The sequence below is a fragment of the Taudactylus pleione genome, unplaced genomic scaffold (assembly GCF_031769625.1).
Source record: "Taudactylus pleione unplaced genomic scaffold, aTauple2 ptg000244l, whole genome shotgun sequence".
NCBI classification, from domain to species: Eukaryota; Metazoa; Chordata; class Amphibia; order Anura; family Myobatrachidae; genus Taudactylus; species Taudactylus pleione.
In genome coordinates this window covers 8,587,702-8,604,097 of record NW_028284646.1, presented here as the reverse complement: position 1 = coordinate 8,604,097, position 16,396 = coordinate 8,587,702, and the positions used below count along the sequence as shown (strand labels likewise).

The following is a 16,396-nucleotide window of genomic DNA, read 5'->3' as shown; positions in this document are numbered from 1 at the left end:
CTCGGAGCTCTTACAGTTATCACTGAAAGCTGCTTAACTTCTGAAGATAATTATTTATCCATCCTGACAGTGTCACCTTAAAGATAATCAATTGTCATTAATTCTCATAACAGCTAAAACCGTACATGTAAGGCAGTCATTGAACATAAGATAACCCCATGAAAACTGGAAAATAGTGGATCTGAAATTCCTCCTGTATAAGTCATATGGATAAAAGCTGACTCACTTCTCTATCATTGCACTACGTGTCCTAACGTGAATAGTAAACTACAAAACACTCGTTTTCCTCCTTCTGTTATAATACATTTTCTGCATGTGAACTCTGTAACAGTGAAAGGCCTAACAAAGTGCAGATCATAGCTCTTCTAATTGGAAACAGATAATGATGTAAATAAAACAATCCTTTCTGAGCAAACATTAGAGGGCTGAAAATCTTGTAAAGTTCAAGAGATCAGTATTATGTGTAACTGCTGCAGCCCTGACACACCCCTCGGCTCACAGCAGCAAGATCATCAGTCTGTGAAAGGCGCAGTGTCGAAACAAACTCTATCTGGTTGTATGCCAAAGACACAGAAGTGAGAAAAGAGAACAGTAAAACACAGTGGATATGTGATCGCAGCCTCACAAAACTGCAGGACATGGAGAATTCAGTGTCTATTGCATGTTATCCAGGTGAACTGAATGTAAATGATGGAAAAACAGGAACTTCAGCAAAGGGGACATGTGAGTACAGCCAGGTGCCTGGAGATGTTTTGGTGGCAAGTGGCAGCTCTGTACAGCTTACACACAGTGAGATAGACAGTGTACAACATACTGAGACTAATGGTGGCTACAATCATCAGTCTGATCCTGTTGGGAAACCCCTGCTTAATCTGGAGACTTCTGGACAAATATCTTACAATGATGCTGAGGACATATCAGTTTCTGAACCACTGAGTGATGGGAGCATACTGACTGGAGGGAGCCAGTGGGACATGAGCAATGCTAATGCCACCTCTGAATCAGAAGAGGATGGTGAGGAAAGAAGTTTATCTGAGTCTGTCTCAATTACTGATAGTCTTCAAGAGCATGGGAAACAATGGGGAAACCTACAGAGGGAAGACTGTTCCAGCCTTAAATCTGGTGAATCAAGTGCCCAGCAGGAAAGGGATATCCAACATGGTATCATTGATCCTCCCGGAGAACCAGATCTGGTGATTGAAGTGACTGGTGGACAAAGGATCAGAGCACATAAGTCTATTTTAGCTGAGAAAAGTGATTACTTTAGGGCTCGATCATCAAGAGACATGCTTAAGATCAAGGGTATAAGTTACCAGACTTTGCAATTACTTGTGGATTATATATATAGCTTAAAACTGGAGGTGAAGCAGGACAATGTAGTGGAGGTAATCAGTGGTGCAAAGTTCCTGCAGATCCCTTGTGCTGTGCAGTGTGCCATGGATAGCATGAGATCCCAGATATCACTCAAAAACTGCTATCAGGTACTCTACATTGCCAAAAAGCAAAGACTGAATGAGCTCAAGGAGGCTGCCTACAAATTCATGAGTGACCACTTCCTACAAGTTCTGAGAGACCCAGCAGTCTATGGCAGACTAACAGGGGCAGAAAGAGACCTTATTCTTAAACGCAGAATGGATGGAAAACAGCATTTGGTTGTGGCAGACATCAATGATGCATTTGAACGCTTGAGCAGTAGTAGTAGACCCCAAAGCCGAGAGAGTAGTAGACCACAGAGCCCCTCATCAGTTGTCTCACTGGAGGATGATGGAACCACCTATCAAGTACATTGCTACAATGAATCCTCAAGGGGCTGGAGGTCTCTGACTAAATTGCCAGAGGAGGCAAATACCAAAGGTTGTGGAGTATGTGTTCTCAATAACTATTTGTTCATTGCTGGTGGCATTAAAGGTAGTGGTCAAAAGGCAAAACTTTCAGACCAGGTATTTTGCTACAACCCACTAACTGATTCTTGGGATAAGGTTCGCTCACTTTCCCAGCCCCGTTCTCAGCTGAAGCTCTTGGCTCTTGATGGCTACCTGTATGCTATTGGAGGTGAGTGCCTCTTTACGGTTGAAAAGTATGATCCTCGTATGGATCGTTGGAGCTCAGTAGCTTCATTACCTAAGGGTGCATTTGCTGTTGCCCATGAAGCTACAACCTGTAATGGTGAGATTTATGTTTCTGGTGGGACTCTTTTTTACCGTCTACTCAAGTATGATCCAAAACTAAATGAGTGGCAGGAGTGTCCTTACAACAACAGCCGTCGGCGCTCCGCTGGCATGGTATCCCATAAAGGATGCATCTACCGATTTGATATTAGCCGTGATCATGGCCTTAGCGTCTTTACCTACAATTCAATGGCCAGGCACTGGAGTGAGGGGGTCAACCTGCGTCCTGGACCACCACCTCCTAATTTGCCATTTCGATGTGTAGTGATGGGAAATAACATCTATTGCGTAAATCGAGCTATAACACTGAGAGTACCACTGCCTCCGGAAGGAACTGGGGGAGAGATGAATATTTGTGAGCCAGAGTACTTTCCATCACCAGAAGAGGCTAAGGGGGTCTTATATTCATTTGTTCTCTCTTTGCCTGAGATCAAATCAGTACATTAAGACCAAGGTCTTCACATGCATAATTAATTCGTCATTGGCATGTTTTATATGTTAATTTTTTTAGATGACCAAATACATGTATGCCAACTGCACAATATCCCATAAAACTGCATGTCAGTCACTGTACAGAGATCATAAATATGTGCATAAACAGCTCTTATAACCATTTATTTATTGGGAAACGTCCTTGTAAAGCAAAGCCAGCATACAGATCCTAATCAAGAGAGATGTTGCATGTATTAGTCATATTGCTGTGTGTTTAGAAGGAACCATGCTTTGGGCACAGTGTGGGGTCAACATGTAGAAAGAAAGCTGTAGTAAGTAATGCAGGTAAATGAAATGATCTCTGAGAAACGCTGCTAACGCTTGGAGCTGTGCATTAAAGCAAACTATTACTGTACATTACAATCCCCCATTCTGCTATGGAACTGATCCTTACGTCACATGTAAAGAGAGTGCCCCCGCAGTTAGACAAGAATGCGGAAACCTACCTACTGACAATATGAGGGAAGCTGTATGCCGCTGAACCACTAAAATAGCTTTGCTTGCCAAGTAATTTTGGTACATGCAGCTTACAGTACCTGTGATACTGTATAGGATTAATGAATCCATATGTTGCTTTGCCTTTACCTTTATGCATGTTATTCAGTGAGCGTTAATCATCTTAATTATATAGATGTGGTCTAAATCATTTCAAATTTTTTTCGCTACTGGCAAATTAATGGATATTGCAAGTTCACATTGGAAACTAATGAAAACTTTCCGCTCGGTATTTCATGTGATCATTTGACCATTGTAATTTGGTGTAAAAAAAACCAGAACTATATACTATATAAATGCTTTAGTATTCACTTGGTAATTCGCTGAAAATATATACAGTAGCATTTTGAACTAAACTGGCAGTTTCATTTTATTTACACTGTAGCATTGATATTTACTTATTCCTTGGAAATGCTGCTTCATAATGACACCAGCATAACATGTATAACCTCAATGGGAAGTATTTGTGTGCTGTGTTATTCCATTGTAAAAGAGAGAAAATGGAGGAATGAAATGGAACTCCCCTCTCCCACTATAGAGACAACTTTACTAGGAAATCAACCTAACATTACATAATAATTAACTTTGTTCCTGATTTACATAATCACATTGGAAAAATTGCATTAGTATATTGATATAATGCATAAGTAATATTAATATATGCATAAACTCCTGTAAATAATACATGTACTAACAGTGAGCTCTGTTGTCATCACTACAAAGATCATTATGAAACCTTTTATATGAAATGGAATAATGTACCTCCGAAGGTATTTTGGATATCACCTAAGATTTCTCAGACATGTACAAAAGCATGTGGCCTACATCTGTACGCTTTGTATAATATCTCAAAACTATTCAGGGACTTCTAATATCCCTATAATTTAAAGTAGTGCTTATCCCATATATAAATATTATTTACCTGACTTCACAATTTTTTCTTTTAATCTTTATTTAGTTTTCAGTTGTGCAAAGATACATAAATGTAGAAGAAGATTCTTTCATTATGTGCGGGAATTTTACTTTGGTGATTCAGGGGTCTATTTACTAAGCAGTGTTAGGAGACAGAGTGAAAAGTGATAAGGTGCCAGCCAATCAGCTCCCAACTGTCATTTTTCAAGCACAGGCTGTGAGATGGCAGTTGGTAGCTGATTGGCTGGCACCTTATCACTTTCTTATCACTTTTCACTCTGTCTCCTAACACTGCTTAGTAAATAGACCCCTCAGGCCTGAAATTATGCAGATGTCAGTGGACTGTGTGGTGACATGATTAATAAATACACATGGAAACACAAGCTGATGAGCGCAATATATAGTAAAACACAACTTGATACTGTCTTATATTGACAAAAACTGGTTTCCTTTAAGATTTTATACACAGTTGTTCATTTTACACATTCTTAATGACTAGTAAATGCGCTTTAAATGCGCTATAATACTCATCACTAAAAGAATAAAGTAAAGGGCCTGCATTGAAATATTTTCTGTCAAGTATTTGCTTCACTTTGCATCAATTTCAATGTTGTGCACTTTGTGTAAATTTCAACAATGTTACTGTTGTGCAATATAATGGAGTTCATAGGAGAGACTATGAAGTACACAGTAAACTATGCTGTAGAGAGCCTTTGGAACGCCCTGCTATTAGTGAAGCATTGTATTTCAAAGTGCATGGATTTCTATTCACCCAAATCTAACTACAGATTGTGTGTGGAATAAAGTTACTTTTCTTATGCAAACTGACAATTTACTGTTAGACCATAATAAGAAGAAATTGATTCAGCATTGCTCTTTGCATTGCTTGTTGCAGTATTCATAGTAATTTGACAGGTACTGTTTGCACTTTAGCAATCCTGAGCCTTGGAAAATCTTTTTGTCTGTGTAAACTATGCTTTTCATTCTTCTTTGCTGTAGGCAATTAACAGACTGTATAAAACTAAACCTAGTGGTGTAGCACACCCTCCTCCCTGCAATCGTGATTAAAGTTCAAAATCTGCAATCAGAGACATTGGAGTATATTTACTTAAGTGCTGTTTTTTTACAAGTGGAGATGTTGCCTATAGCAACCAATCAGATTCTACTTAACATTTATCTAGCACCTTCTAGAAGATAATAGCTAGAATCTGATTGGTTGCTATGGGCAACATCTCCACTTCTAAAAAAACAGCACTTTAGTAAATATACCCCATAGGGTCTGATTCAGGGATATATGCTAATGCCGCTGCATCTGGGAATTTGTATGCAGTGGTTGTGCCAAAATATGCAAATGTCGCAGCTGACTGGATTTATATTGAGATGCCCATCAGCGGCTTCGCAAATCTAAACAACTGCGTACAACGATGCAACAACAGTTGCAGATAAGTCGATTATCAGCTTTCTGAGTGAGCCTACGGTTGCTGTTGAGTAGTCATAAGAACTGAGATGCCAAAGCCGTTTTTACTACGTGTATGTACAGGATCGCAGTCGCAGGTTGAAACATGCCCTGAAAATGATGGCGACATGCCTGCGTTTGAGGCGCTATCCCTTGTTGCCTCTCACAAATGGTCTCTATCTGTCAATCACTTTGCAAATAAATCCTCATCATTAGTGGGAACATAAATGAATCTTGCTACATGCGCAGTGCGACTTAGACTCACGTGCAGATCACCGATAATCGCTCAACTGCGTAACCATCGGCATTGCTCCATCTCTGAATCAGGCCCATAGCTGGAAAAACTGTGCTGCAGTAGCAAATACTTTATAATGTGCACATGAAACTTTGCATTCATCTAGATGACAATCTGTTTTCTATCTAGGGGAGGATGTAGTTATTGCCCCTTGCTCATAAAGGTGTGATGTACAGTCTAATGTAATCTACTGAGCCCGGATCCGTAATGATGGTCCAGGGAATTGTATAGTTAACAGATGGACTATTTTATTGACAGGAGGAACATTTCTTTATGGCTAATCCCTGATGATAGGACATCACATTTAAGAATATATAGCAATGAATGTGTATAAATAATCTGAAATAACTGGTATGTGTATATTTAGCTAAACAATTCTACTAAACTGCCATTTAGGAAAGTTGTTCTTCTCTTTGACTTCAATTGCAGAAATGTTGTATTGTGCTATATTGGTTGGTGGACCCATATGCAGGGGTCACGCAAGCCGGCCATCGCAGATGAGTAAAAGAGGCCAGGAAATCTCTGTCAGCCGACTGAGATCCTGGCCTCGCCACTCACCCCCCCACCGGCGGCGGTATGCCTCCATTTTGGGAAAGGGAGGCTGTCACTGACCCCTCCCCACCCAGAAATGGCAGCAGGCTGTCAGTCACTGCTGGACTGCATGTGGGATCGCAGACCCGCACTGCACATGCGCAGGTTCCCAATAGTCGGGAATCTGCGTGATCCCTGTCACTGCGTCCTCTGCTGAATCACCCCCTGAGAATGTTACTGTCTGGAGTCATATAAGAAAATGGAAATTTGGGGGTTCAGTAGTCCATGCCGTATAGGGTGGTATTGTCAGGGCTGTAGAGAGCCTGGTCGCGTCCTGATAATGGCAAGGGGGCGTGGACTAATGACCATTAAAGTGCTTTAAAAAGCTACAGTATATTCTTTCTAAATTTGTAGCTAAAAGCTACGTAAATATTACTAATTAGTAGGGATGTGCAGGCTCGGATAGGTTCGAGTTTGCACGTTGAGTTCGGATTTTTCTCTCCAAAAAAAGGGAACTCAGAAAGAGGCAAAACGTCATCTTGCATGGACGAACATCATCATTCCTGGACTTTTGCCAGGAATGATGATGTTCGACCATGCAAGATGACGTTTTGCCTCTTTCTGAGTTCCGTTTTTTTGGAGGGAAAAATCCAAACTCAACGTGCAAACTCGAACCTATCCGAGCCTGCACATCCCTACTAATTTGTGCTGTTGTCTGCACAGACTTGCAATATTTCACTCTACATACTCTACATGGATGACATACACATCTGAAACCAATAACAATGGAATATCTGGTGGTGTGATTACCATGCCAATAAAGCCATATAAACAAAGCCCATCATAGATGCTGTTTTATTCAGTGACAGTGTATTGCTAAGAAGAATATTTGCAGCACTGATGGAAGTAGTCTGACCCGTCACTTTGTGTACCACCCTTTCATATGTACAAACAAGAGTTTCCATGGAGTCATTGCCCTCTTTCTTTTTTATATATTGGTGTAAAGGGGCATTTACTAAACATTTCCTATCTTTTAGAACAATACATGTTTTAAAGAGTTTTCAGTTGCTCAGAAAGACCCCTGGATGCTAAAGTGAGTATATCATCTCCATCATGCAGGTGCTTCAGGCATTACAGATACTGTCAGCACAGAGGAGAGGTGGGCCTGTTTTAGGGATGGACATCGATGGTCGATGTTTACAGACAGGCAGCGTTTTTCTTACGATAGCAGTATTTTTATCATTCGATGGAGACGTTTCGATGGTTTCCGCCATCAAGTGGTAATGATTCCATGGTGTTTCAATGGTTAGTAATAATTGACCCAACTGAGGGGATACTGTCTGCCAGATACCGGTACATGTGCCCAGGGGATGCTGCCTCCTTCTGGGTGCGTAACACTGATGGTCTGTGTGCGGGTGTACTGATTCTGTATGCATGGAGCATGTGCCCTCTGTGCTGCGCCTGTAATCAGGGGCGCCGAGAGGGGGGGAGCGAGTACTAATTACCAGGGCTTGCTGACAGGGCCCAGCGGGGGCCCGGGTCCAACGCTACTCCTTCCTCCTCCCTGTCAGCTGAGCAGCCCAGCACACGCTGCTAGGTCCTGGGCTGTAAGGGGGGAGTGCTTGCTCCCTCCTCCCCAGCACGCAGTGCCGCAAATAGGTTATTTTCCTCAAAGCTAGTGTGACCACACCTCCCACCATTAGGCAAGGCCCTTTCACCCAAGCAGGCTCTTAGTGGCCCTGCCTTAGTGGCCCTACCTTAGTGGCCCTCTAATAGCTGTCATTGTTGCAGCCGGCTGGCTCATGCCCTTGTGCAGCGTGTGATGGTGATAGCACTGGCTGCTGTGGACATCTCGGTGGCCTTGTGTTTATTTTTGCTGCCACACTGTGTAAATGAATGTGCAGCTCAGCTGTGACGTTTCAATTGACCCTATTTGCACATTGTATGCTGTATAGTTGTGTTTATTTTATGTTACACATGTTGCATTGTGATCTCTGCCGGTACTGGAACCTGTGATGCAGTGCTGCTCAGAATATCCACCATTTGGCTACTCGTGATACGCCCCTCCAGCAACTGTCACTGGCGGCATTGTCATGCTCCACCTCTTCTGGTGACAGACAGTCTGACTCCACCCACTCTGGAAGCCCGTGCTGCGGGGTGTTGCACATGCTCAAATTCGCATAATTGTGCACAATCGCAATGGATTTACTTTCTATTACTTTTTATGTGATGGTTAGCTACCTTTGTATTGCAACATTTAATGGTGGAAGCCCGTCCCACCCTTCGATGACAGGATTCCGATGTCCATCCCTAGACTGGTTCAGGAAACATCAGAACAGACCAATCGTGTGCTGCTGAATGTCTCCTCTATGTCATCAGGAGGCTCCCAACACACAGCTCAGGGAGTAACTCCCTTTAGGATAGATTGTAAATTCCTATTTCACAGGGAAAAGGGGGTGAGCACTGTAGGCATGTCTGTCTTATCTGTCAGTGTGTCTGTCTTATCTGTCAGTGTGGCTGACCTGTGAGCCTGTCTTCTAGCACTGTCATTGTGACTGTCCCTCAGTGCTGCATGTGTCTTTGCCTGTCCTATATGTGTATCAGTCTGATTTGTGAGCCTGTCTGCTAGCACTGTCAGTGTGTCTGTCCCTTAGTCCTGATAATGTCTCTGTCCAGTCAGTGAGTCTCCATCCTCTTTGAATGTTTCTCAGTCCTTTAGTTAGGAACTGCACAAGTTATTTTGCTTTTATGAAGCTGAGTGGCAGTCCACACTAAGCATGGGTATGTGTTATATTGGCTGTGATTGTGTAATTGCAATTTTACAGATTTTATTCCAAGGGCTGAAACACATTAAGTAGCCATGAAAACATGAAACCAGAAGCATTTTAATTGCAGTGCAGTTTGTGGCATTGACCACATGGTTGGACTACTAATGTACAGTATCTTGCATACTGACTGCTGTCCTGAAGGCACCTGAAACATACTGTACACTGTGTAGTGGATGTAGTTAACTTCACTGCAGATAAAATGTTATGTTATCATGTGGAAAAACATTTTACCCTTTTAAATATATTACTAATCTCATTAGATAAGATTGTGTATGCATCACTTTTGGACTCAACCACATGAATTTAACTACAAAAACAGTATCTGCTTTAGGCTTATTGCTGATTATTTTTTTTATTCTGTCCCTAAATCAAACATTCAGAAACCCCCTGTAGAAATCCTGCTCTTGCCCCGTTTGCAGGGCCGTAGTAAGGATTTCCCCGGTTATTTTTTGGGGGCGTGGCCTAATAACAGTAGGTGTGGTCTTTGCTGGGGGGGCGATCATTCCCCTCCCCCCCCCACCCCGCACTGCCAGATAAGACTGCTGCTGATTAGCGGCTGCAGCCTCTCTGGTCCCACTGCAGCCCAGCACGCAGCAAGGTGTGTTGGGTTAAGGAGTGACAGGTGAGGAGGAGGGGGAAGGCGGGTGGCAGACCCAGGCCCCTGCCGGGCCCCTCCATCAAGTCGGGTGATTAGTAACCGCCTACCCCTCCCGGTGACCCTGCATATTTGATATATGCTTTGTTCTATAGTTACTACTTCTTCTATAATGTAACTTGATTATCTGGCCACTGGCATCACTAGTCTATTACAATGTATGGAATATTATTTTAAAACTCTGATAAGTATGCAGTAAGTTACTATTCTATAATTCACCTTCACAAATATAAAAAGTTATGCTTTTGTCTAGAATCATATGTCAATACATTTTGCTGAACACTTACAGAATAACAGTACACAAATGAGCTCTATATAAATATGGAACACAATTGAGCGACTATCAATTATATTTTCCAAAATACAGAGTGCATCTCATTGTTTGGATGCTCTAGTGTCTGCAGCTTCTTTTCTATTGGACTTCTAGGGGTATAAGTATAAACCCTCTGAGACAAGTTGTTGTGAGCTACCTATATGGGGAGTATTGCAGGTGGTTGATCAGTTACATAGACCTCAGAGTACCAGGTCATTTTAACACTTTTATTTGTAGTACCTATTTCCACATGCACCTGACAATTTTGATGTGTTGTGTTCATATTTCCACATCCAGCACAAAGACAATGTATCACTCTCTTAGCACTTAGATTGCCAATCCCATTGAGCAATGGCCTAGCGATGGGATATATCCCAGCATAGAAAAATAGACCCACTGGGAGTAATTTACAACTGAATGGTGCAGTGCTCATAGGTTCATACATTGCTCTGTGTGACAAAACTTGTGCACAACATAAAAAGTAATTATTACAGTTATTGCCAATTTGAAGGTTCCATTAACAACTTCAATAGATTCCTGTAGTCTCCTAGGAGCACACAGTAAATTAAACACAGGCTTATTGCACATCTGGGTGTGAATCTAATTCTGCACTGAGCAAAAGAGGCTCAACTAGCACTAAACAAGACATGCTTATTTATGCTTATTTGGTTGTAAATGATTCCCGCTAAATCATAAATCACACTAAGAAATACAGGCATTTGGTGAAGACAATAGCTCTGAAATCCCCTCACATTAATACTGTGAGGCCATAAATTCTTCAGCCCACTAACCTATGCAACAATGCAACTGACTGAACTCCACATGCTAATCAGTTTCCCACCTTCAATAGGCTGCTTTTTCCCAATATCCTCCATAAAACTGATTTTCTAGTAAACTATTTCAGCCCCGCAGTTCCCCTATTCTGTGTTTTTTTTTTTAGTAAATGCATATAGCACAGAATAAAATAACAGAAAGTTACATGTCAAAATAATATTTAAAGAAAATGTCAGTGTTTTATAAGTAACAATGTTATCAAAAAATAAGGTAAGGTATTAAAATGTATTTTAGAAAAAGTCTAAAGATGTAGACCAGCATTCCTGAACCTTTTGGCCTAAGTGCACTCAAGGAATGGTTGGTAAACAGATAGATGGGTTTGAATGGAAGGTACACCAACAATACCACAGTTGCGAGGTATATTGTGCTAATTTGACTGAAGGACTGTGTCTGTTTTGTATTTGTCGTAGTTTGTTGTCGCTCCCAATAATTCCTCAGTTTGTGGAATTGCCAGAGCAGTCTAATTTGTGGTGATGCCCTAGTTGTGAAAAAAAAAAATATACAGACCAAAGTTAATCTAGACAGGAAGAAACAGACAGTTAGAAAACTACAATTCTTCACACGTTAGTAAACACACATACAGTAGGAGGTGACCACAGTTCTCACTGATATGAATATAGATCAACAACAGTAATTATATATATTGAATGGTTACATGATTTTAGGCAGGATAGGTAGAATCATGAAAACTGGTCAGCTCTCAATCAAGTCATTAATGAGATAAATTAATACAGCAAATATTGATCACATAATTAGAAGTGAGAATCAGGTTACTAGTAATTCTTATACATTTTATAGGGTTTATGCTACTACACTAATTTTACATCTGACTTATGCGTCCTTGCAGGTAGAAAAACGTATAATTGCTAAAATGATGACCACTTCTGGATGACATTATACTTGTTTCTCTAGGCATTGACTTCCGACTACATTAGCAGAACTCAATTTGAAAACATGTAAATAGCCACAACTTTGTTGCAATGTGTTAATCCAGTTATCATTTCACTGTTATGAGGCTCTTGTTTACAGCAATGCATTAAAATTGTTCAACAAAATAACATTTATATGATACAATGTAACTTTTTTAAACTAATATTGTAGGTCTAATTTAATGTAACTGGAAATAGAGAACCATTCTGGGGTAATTTCCCTTAATTTGGCCATTTCTTGGCATGTTTTGGTATTTCTACTGTTCTGTGAATCTGTACAATGCTATGCATTTAATAATAGTTGAGCATTTTAATATGCATTGTACTTCCTCTTTGTACCTGCTTTCGCACTTATCAATGTTTCATTGGAATAATTGCAGCCGATTTCAGACCTTATGGGTTTAAAAAAAAAGTATTCCAATGTGTATTTTCTTATCTGACAGCTAAACTGTTTGCTGCCATTACAGAAGCTGCCTTTTGCACATTTATTTTACATTCCAATAATTGCTGAACTGAGTATTGTTTTGCTAAGTGGATTATAGTAATGTATAGAGTTTTAGAAACTCTAAAGTATCCTTATTTCTGCTCTTTTTTTCTCTGTATGCATTTGTTTTATTTCAATGTTATGTTAATTGTTATTACAAATGAAAGATGATCTTGTACTATTAAAATAGCAGTGTTCTAAATAGAATCTGTCGAGCGTCTATTTTGCATCCTATTTACTGTGTGACACATGAATAAAACAAAACTGCCCGTATTGCCACACTTTAACCAGGTTTTAATAATTTTTTTCACCTACTATTGTAGAAATTAAGGATTGGGGCTATTCATTATAAATGTAATGCAGGCAGGGCCGTAGAGAACCCAGGAGAAGGGAGGCGTGACCTAATCGCGGGAGGCGTTGCCACGCCCGCTTAGGGTTTTTCTTTTTTTCTCTAAAGGCAGCACACTGGGGACTGGGGTGCTGTGAGTTCCTCAGTCCAGCTCAAATCTAGGGGGGGCGGGATCAGTGTGATCGCTCCCACCCCACAGGCAGAGGAGAGAAGAATGCTGTTGCAGCAGTGAGCAGTCTCCCACTGCAGCCCAGCACACAGCAGCATGTGCTGGACTGCTGACAGGTAACAGGGAAGGGGGGGCAGTGTCGGACTCGGGCCCCCACCAGGTCCCTCCAATAAGCCCAGGCAATGGTACCTGCCCCCCGCCCTCTCAGCACACCTGATAAGTAAGCAGGAGATATCCTGCTTATTTTTCAGCCCCAATCTGTCCCGCTGTCCCCATACACTAGTATGGGGAACTAAATTTACAACATTTTCATAGCTTGACTGCGGGAGCATTCGCCATCTTCAGAAGCCCAGTTCATGCAGGCGCACTACGTAGACCACACATGCTCAGTAGCACTGCAGGGGTCCTGATGGAGGAGTGAAGTGACTGGTGATGTGGTCGCTCCACTCCGAACACATCGCTGGGTCGGCTCCTTTAGGAGTCTCTGTCCCGGCATGTGAGTTGGATACATTCAGATGGTATATTATTTCTAATCGCCACAAATATATGTAATAAGAAATTACAATTAACGGGTCTGAAATCAAATAATTTAAAAATATGCCCCTAACGCTTTAAATGTACAGAAAAGAACAATAGAAGTAAAATACTATAGAATCTCACTATGGACTTGGAAACAAATACACAAAGCAGATGATATAATTATGTGATTAATCTTTTTGTTTTAACTAGTCTTTTAATGTTTTGTGACTAATTCACAGTAAGTCAGCTACAATTTTAAATTGGATAATTGGGCAGATGAGTCAGGCACAATAAATCTGCTGTATTCTATATGATAAAACAATGAGGCTCTACAATATCTAAAGCAGAGCAAGTCAGTAAACATGACATTAAAAACATGTAAATAGTTTTGGAATTGTGTTCATCCACATTTTTTGTGGATTGCAAGAGGTATATTTACTAAAGGTCGATTTTAATCGATTTAAAATCAATCATAATTGATAAAGATCGATGTTGTGTTTCTGGGGCTAAATCACACATTTACTAATACTTAAAAAAACAAATAAAAAATGTCTGTTAGTAAATTTTGTGATATAGCCACAACATTGATGTTGATCAATTTTCATCAATTTTAAATCACTCAAAATTAACCTTTAGTAAATATACTCCTAGGTCTCCACGGAAATGTGTATGTAACAAACTTATTTTTTTGTTTGTCCTTGTGTTTGAAGTGGTATTCCCTAATTGCCTATGCCCCAAGAGTATAGAAAATGCCAATTATTCCCCACAAACTATGCTTTTGTTACCTGGTCGGAGATATTTTGAAATGTTCTTATTTTCCATGACATTTCTGATACTTCAATGCAGTTGCAACATGGGGGCTGCAGAGCATCCAACTTTGCCAGAGAGCAGCCCAATAACATTCACTGTACCTTGTTAGAAGCCTTGAAATATGAGGAGTATGGCAGGGCGGTCATCAGAGACTTCAAACTGGTGGGAATCCTAATGGGTCTCCAAGTTCTTTGCCTTTGGGACAGCAGGGCACACCACAACAGGTGTCACTGGCCACAGCGGACAGAGTTCTGTGTGAGGACGAATAATGTCAAGTGGGAGGCATCAGCACTCCAAGAAGGTGCTGATGCCTCCACTACACATCAAGTTGGACCTTGTGAAACAACTTGTTAGAGCTCTAGATAAGGATTTGGCAGCCTTCAAGTACCTTCAAGACTTCTTCCCTGAGTTGTCTGAGGCAAAGGACAAAGCCGGTTTTCTGGGACCACAGATTAAGAAGATCCGGCAGTGCAAGGAATTCCCAAAGATGCTCACTCAGAAGGAGAAGGCTGCTTGGACCAGCTTTATTGCAGTCGTTCGGCACTTTCTGGGCAATCACAAGGCTGAAAGTTATGTGGAGTTGGTTGAGACGTTGGTGAAGAACTTCGGCACAATGGGGTGCAGGATGTCCCTCAAAGTCCATATTCTTGATGCGCATCTTGAGAAATTCAAGGAGAACATGGGAGCATACTCGGAGGAGCAAGGTGAGCGCTTCCACCAGGATATACTAAACGTTGAACACCACTACCAAGGACAGTATAACGACAACATGATGGGAGACTACATCTGGGGGCTGATTCGTGAAAGTGATATACTGTATAATCGTAAATCTCGAAAAGCTACTCACTTCTAATTCTTTTCTGGTCATATTTGTACAATGTTATAAGTTAATTTTCATACATACTTTCATTTTTTTCTTGTGTGTAATAGAAAATGCTAATTCTCCCTCTCATCTGAAATAGGTAAATTTCAAAGTACAAAATGTCCTGGTTACAAAAGCAAAGTTTGAGTGGAATAAATACCATGTTCTATACTTTTGAGACATAAGCAATTAAGCAACAGCACTTACTACCCACGGACAAAAAAATTGTTACATAGTGTTATCAAAGTTCTGAGTTACTAAGAACGACCACTGGAACAGAGGCCCTGATTCAGAGCCAGACGCTCTGAAAGAGCGCTCGCTCTGAATCTGGGCGTTATTTTTTTTTTTTGTGCGGCCTCCTGGCCGCTGGCATAGCTGTGGGTGACCACTCACAGCTATAACGAGCGGCCAGGATGATGGTCGCGATGTTCAAGACCATCGCTACCATCGTGCTTGCGACGAGACCCTTGTGGTAGGGTCTCGTTCATCGCAAGCCCCGGAGAGCTTTCAGCTTTCAGCCACCCCTCCGGCCCGCCCACCAAACGGGGCGAGCTGTCACTCAACATCGACAGCTCGCCCCCTTAGGTGCGAGACCCGGAGCGACGGATTGCCCGTCGCTAGCTGGGTCTCGCGTATGCACACGACGGAGCCGGCTCCGTCGTGCGCATGCGCTGTGGGCCACCATCCACCCGGTTGCGAGTGCTCAGCGCTTACGACCGGGTCTGAATCAGGCCCAGAGACACCAAAGTATTTGCAACTGTGTACGGGATCGCAGTCTGCGACATGCCCCCAAAATGGTCGTCACTCCCACCTTACCTCCTACAAATGCTCCCTGCGGCCCAATCCTCGCTGCATCCATCGTTAGTAGTGAAACTTGCGGCATGCACTGTGCAACTCAGACGCTACTCAGATTTCCGATAATAGCTCAACTGCATAAACATCAAACATGTCCATCTCTGAATCGATATCCGGTCCTTAGGTCTACAATGTCTAGATAGACAATGTTTGGGTAGACAATGGAAGATAGACAGGCAATAGATAGACAGGGACTGAAGGTCGACATGGTCTGAAGGTCGACACACTAAGTAAATTTTTCTTATAATTTTTAAAGTAAAAACTGGAGTATACCTAAGGAAACGGTATGTATTACCGCCGGCCACATGGTTCAAATACCGACACGAGAAGCCCAGCAGAAGTGAAGATCCCAACAAGTGGTAAGTACTACTAACCCTGCTCCCCCCCTAACCCTAACCCCCCGTTCCCGCAGCCTAAACCTAAGTCTCCCGAGGGGGTGC

At 41.7% G+C, this 16,396-nt stretch overlaps 1 protein-coding gene across 1 annotated transcript; it reads left to right on the top strand.

Annotated features, from left to right (window-relative positions):
* Window positions 1–474: 474 nt before the first annotated feature.
* KBTBD11 (kelch repeat and BTB domain containing 11) lies at window positions 475–3,711 on the top strand. The gene has a single exon (XM_088479752.1). The coding sequence runs from the start codon at window positions 639–641 to the stop codon at window positions 2,613–2,615; it is 1,977 nt and encodes a 658-aa protein (XP_088335878.1). The 5' UTR covers window positions 475–638; the 3' UTR covers window positions 2,616–3,711.
* Window positions 3,712–16,396: the final 12,685 nt, after the last annotated feature.

Bases quoted from the DNA above. Each gene is read 5' to 3' on its own strand.
- KBTBD11 (XM_088479752.1), top strand. From the start codon at position 639: ATGGAGAATTCAGTGTCTATTGCATGTTATCCAGGTGAACTGAATGTA.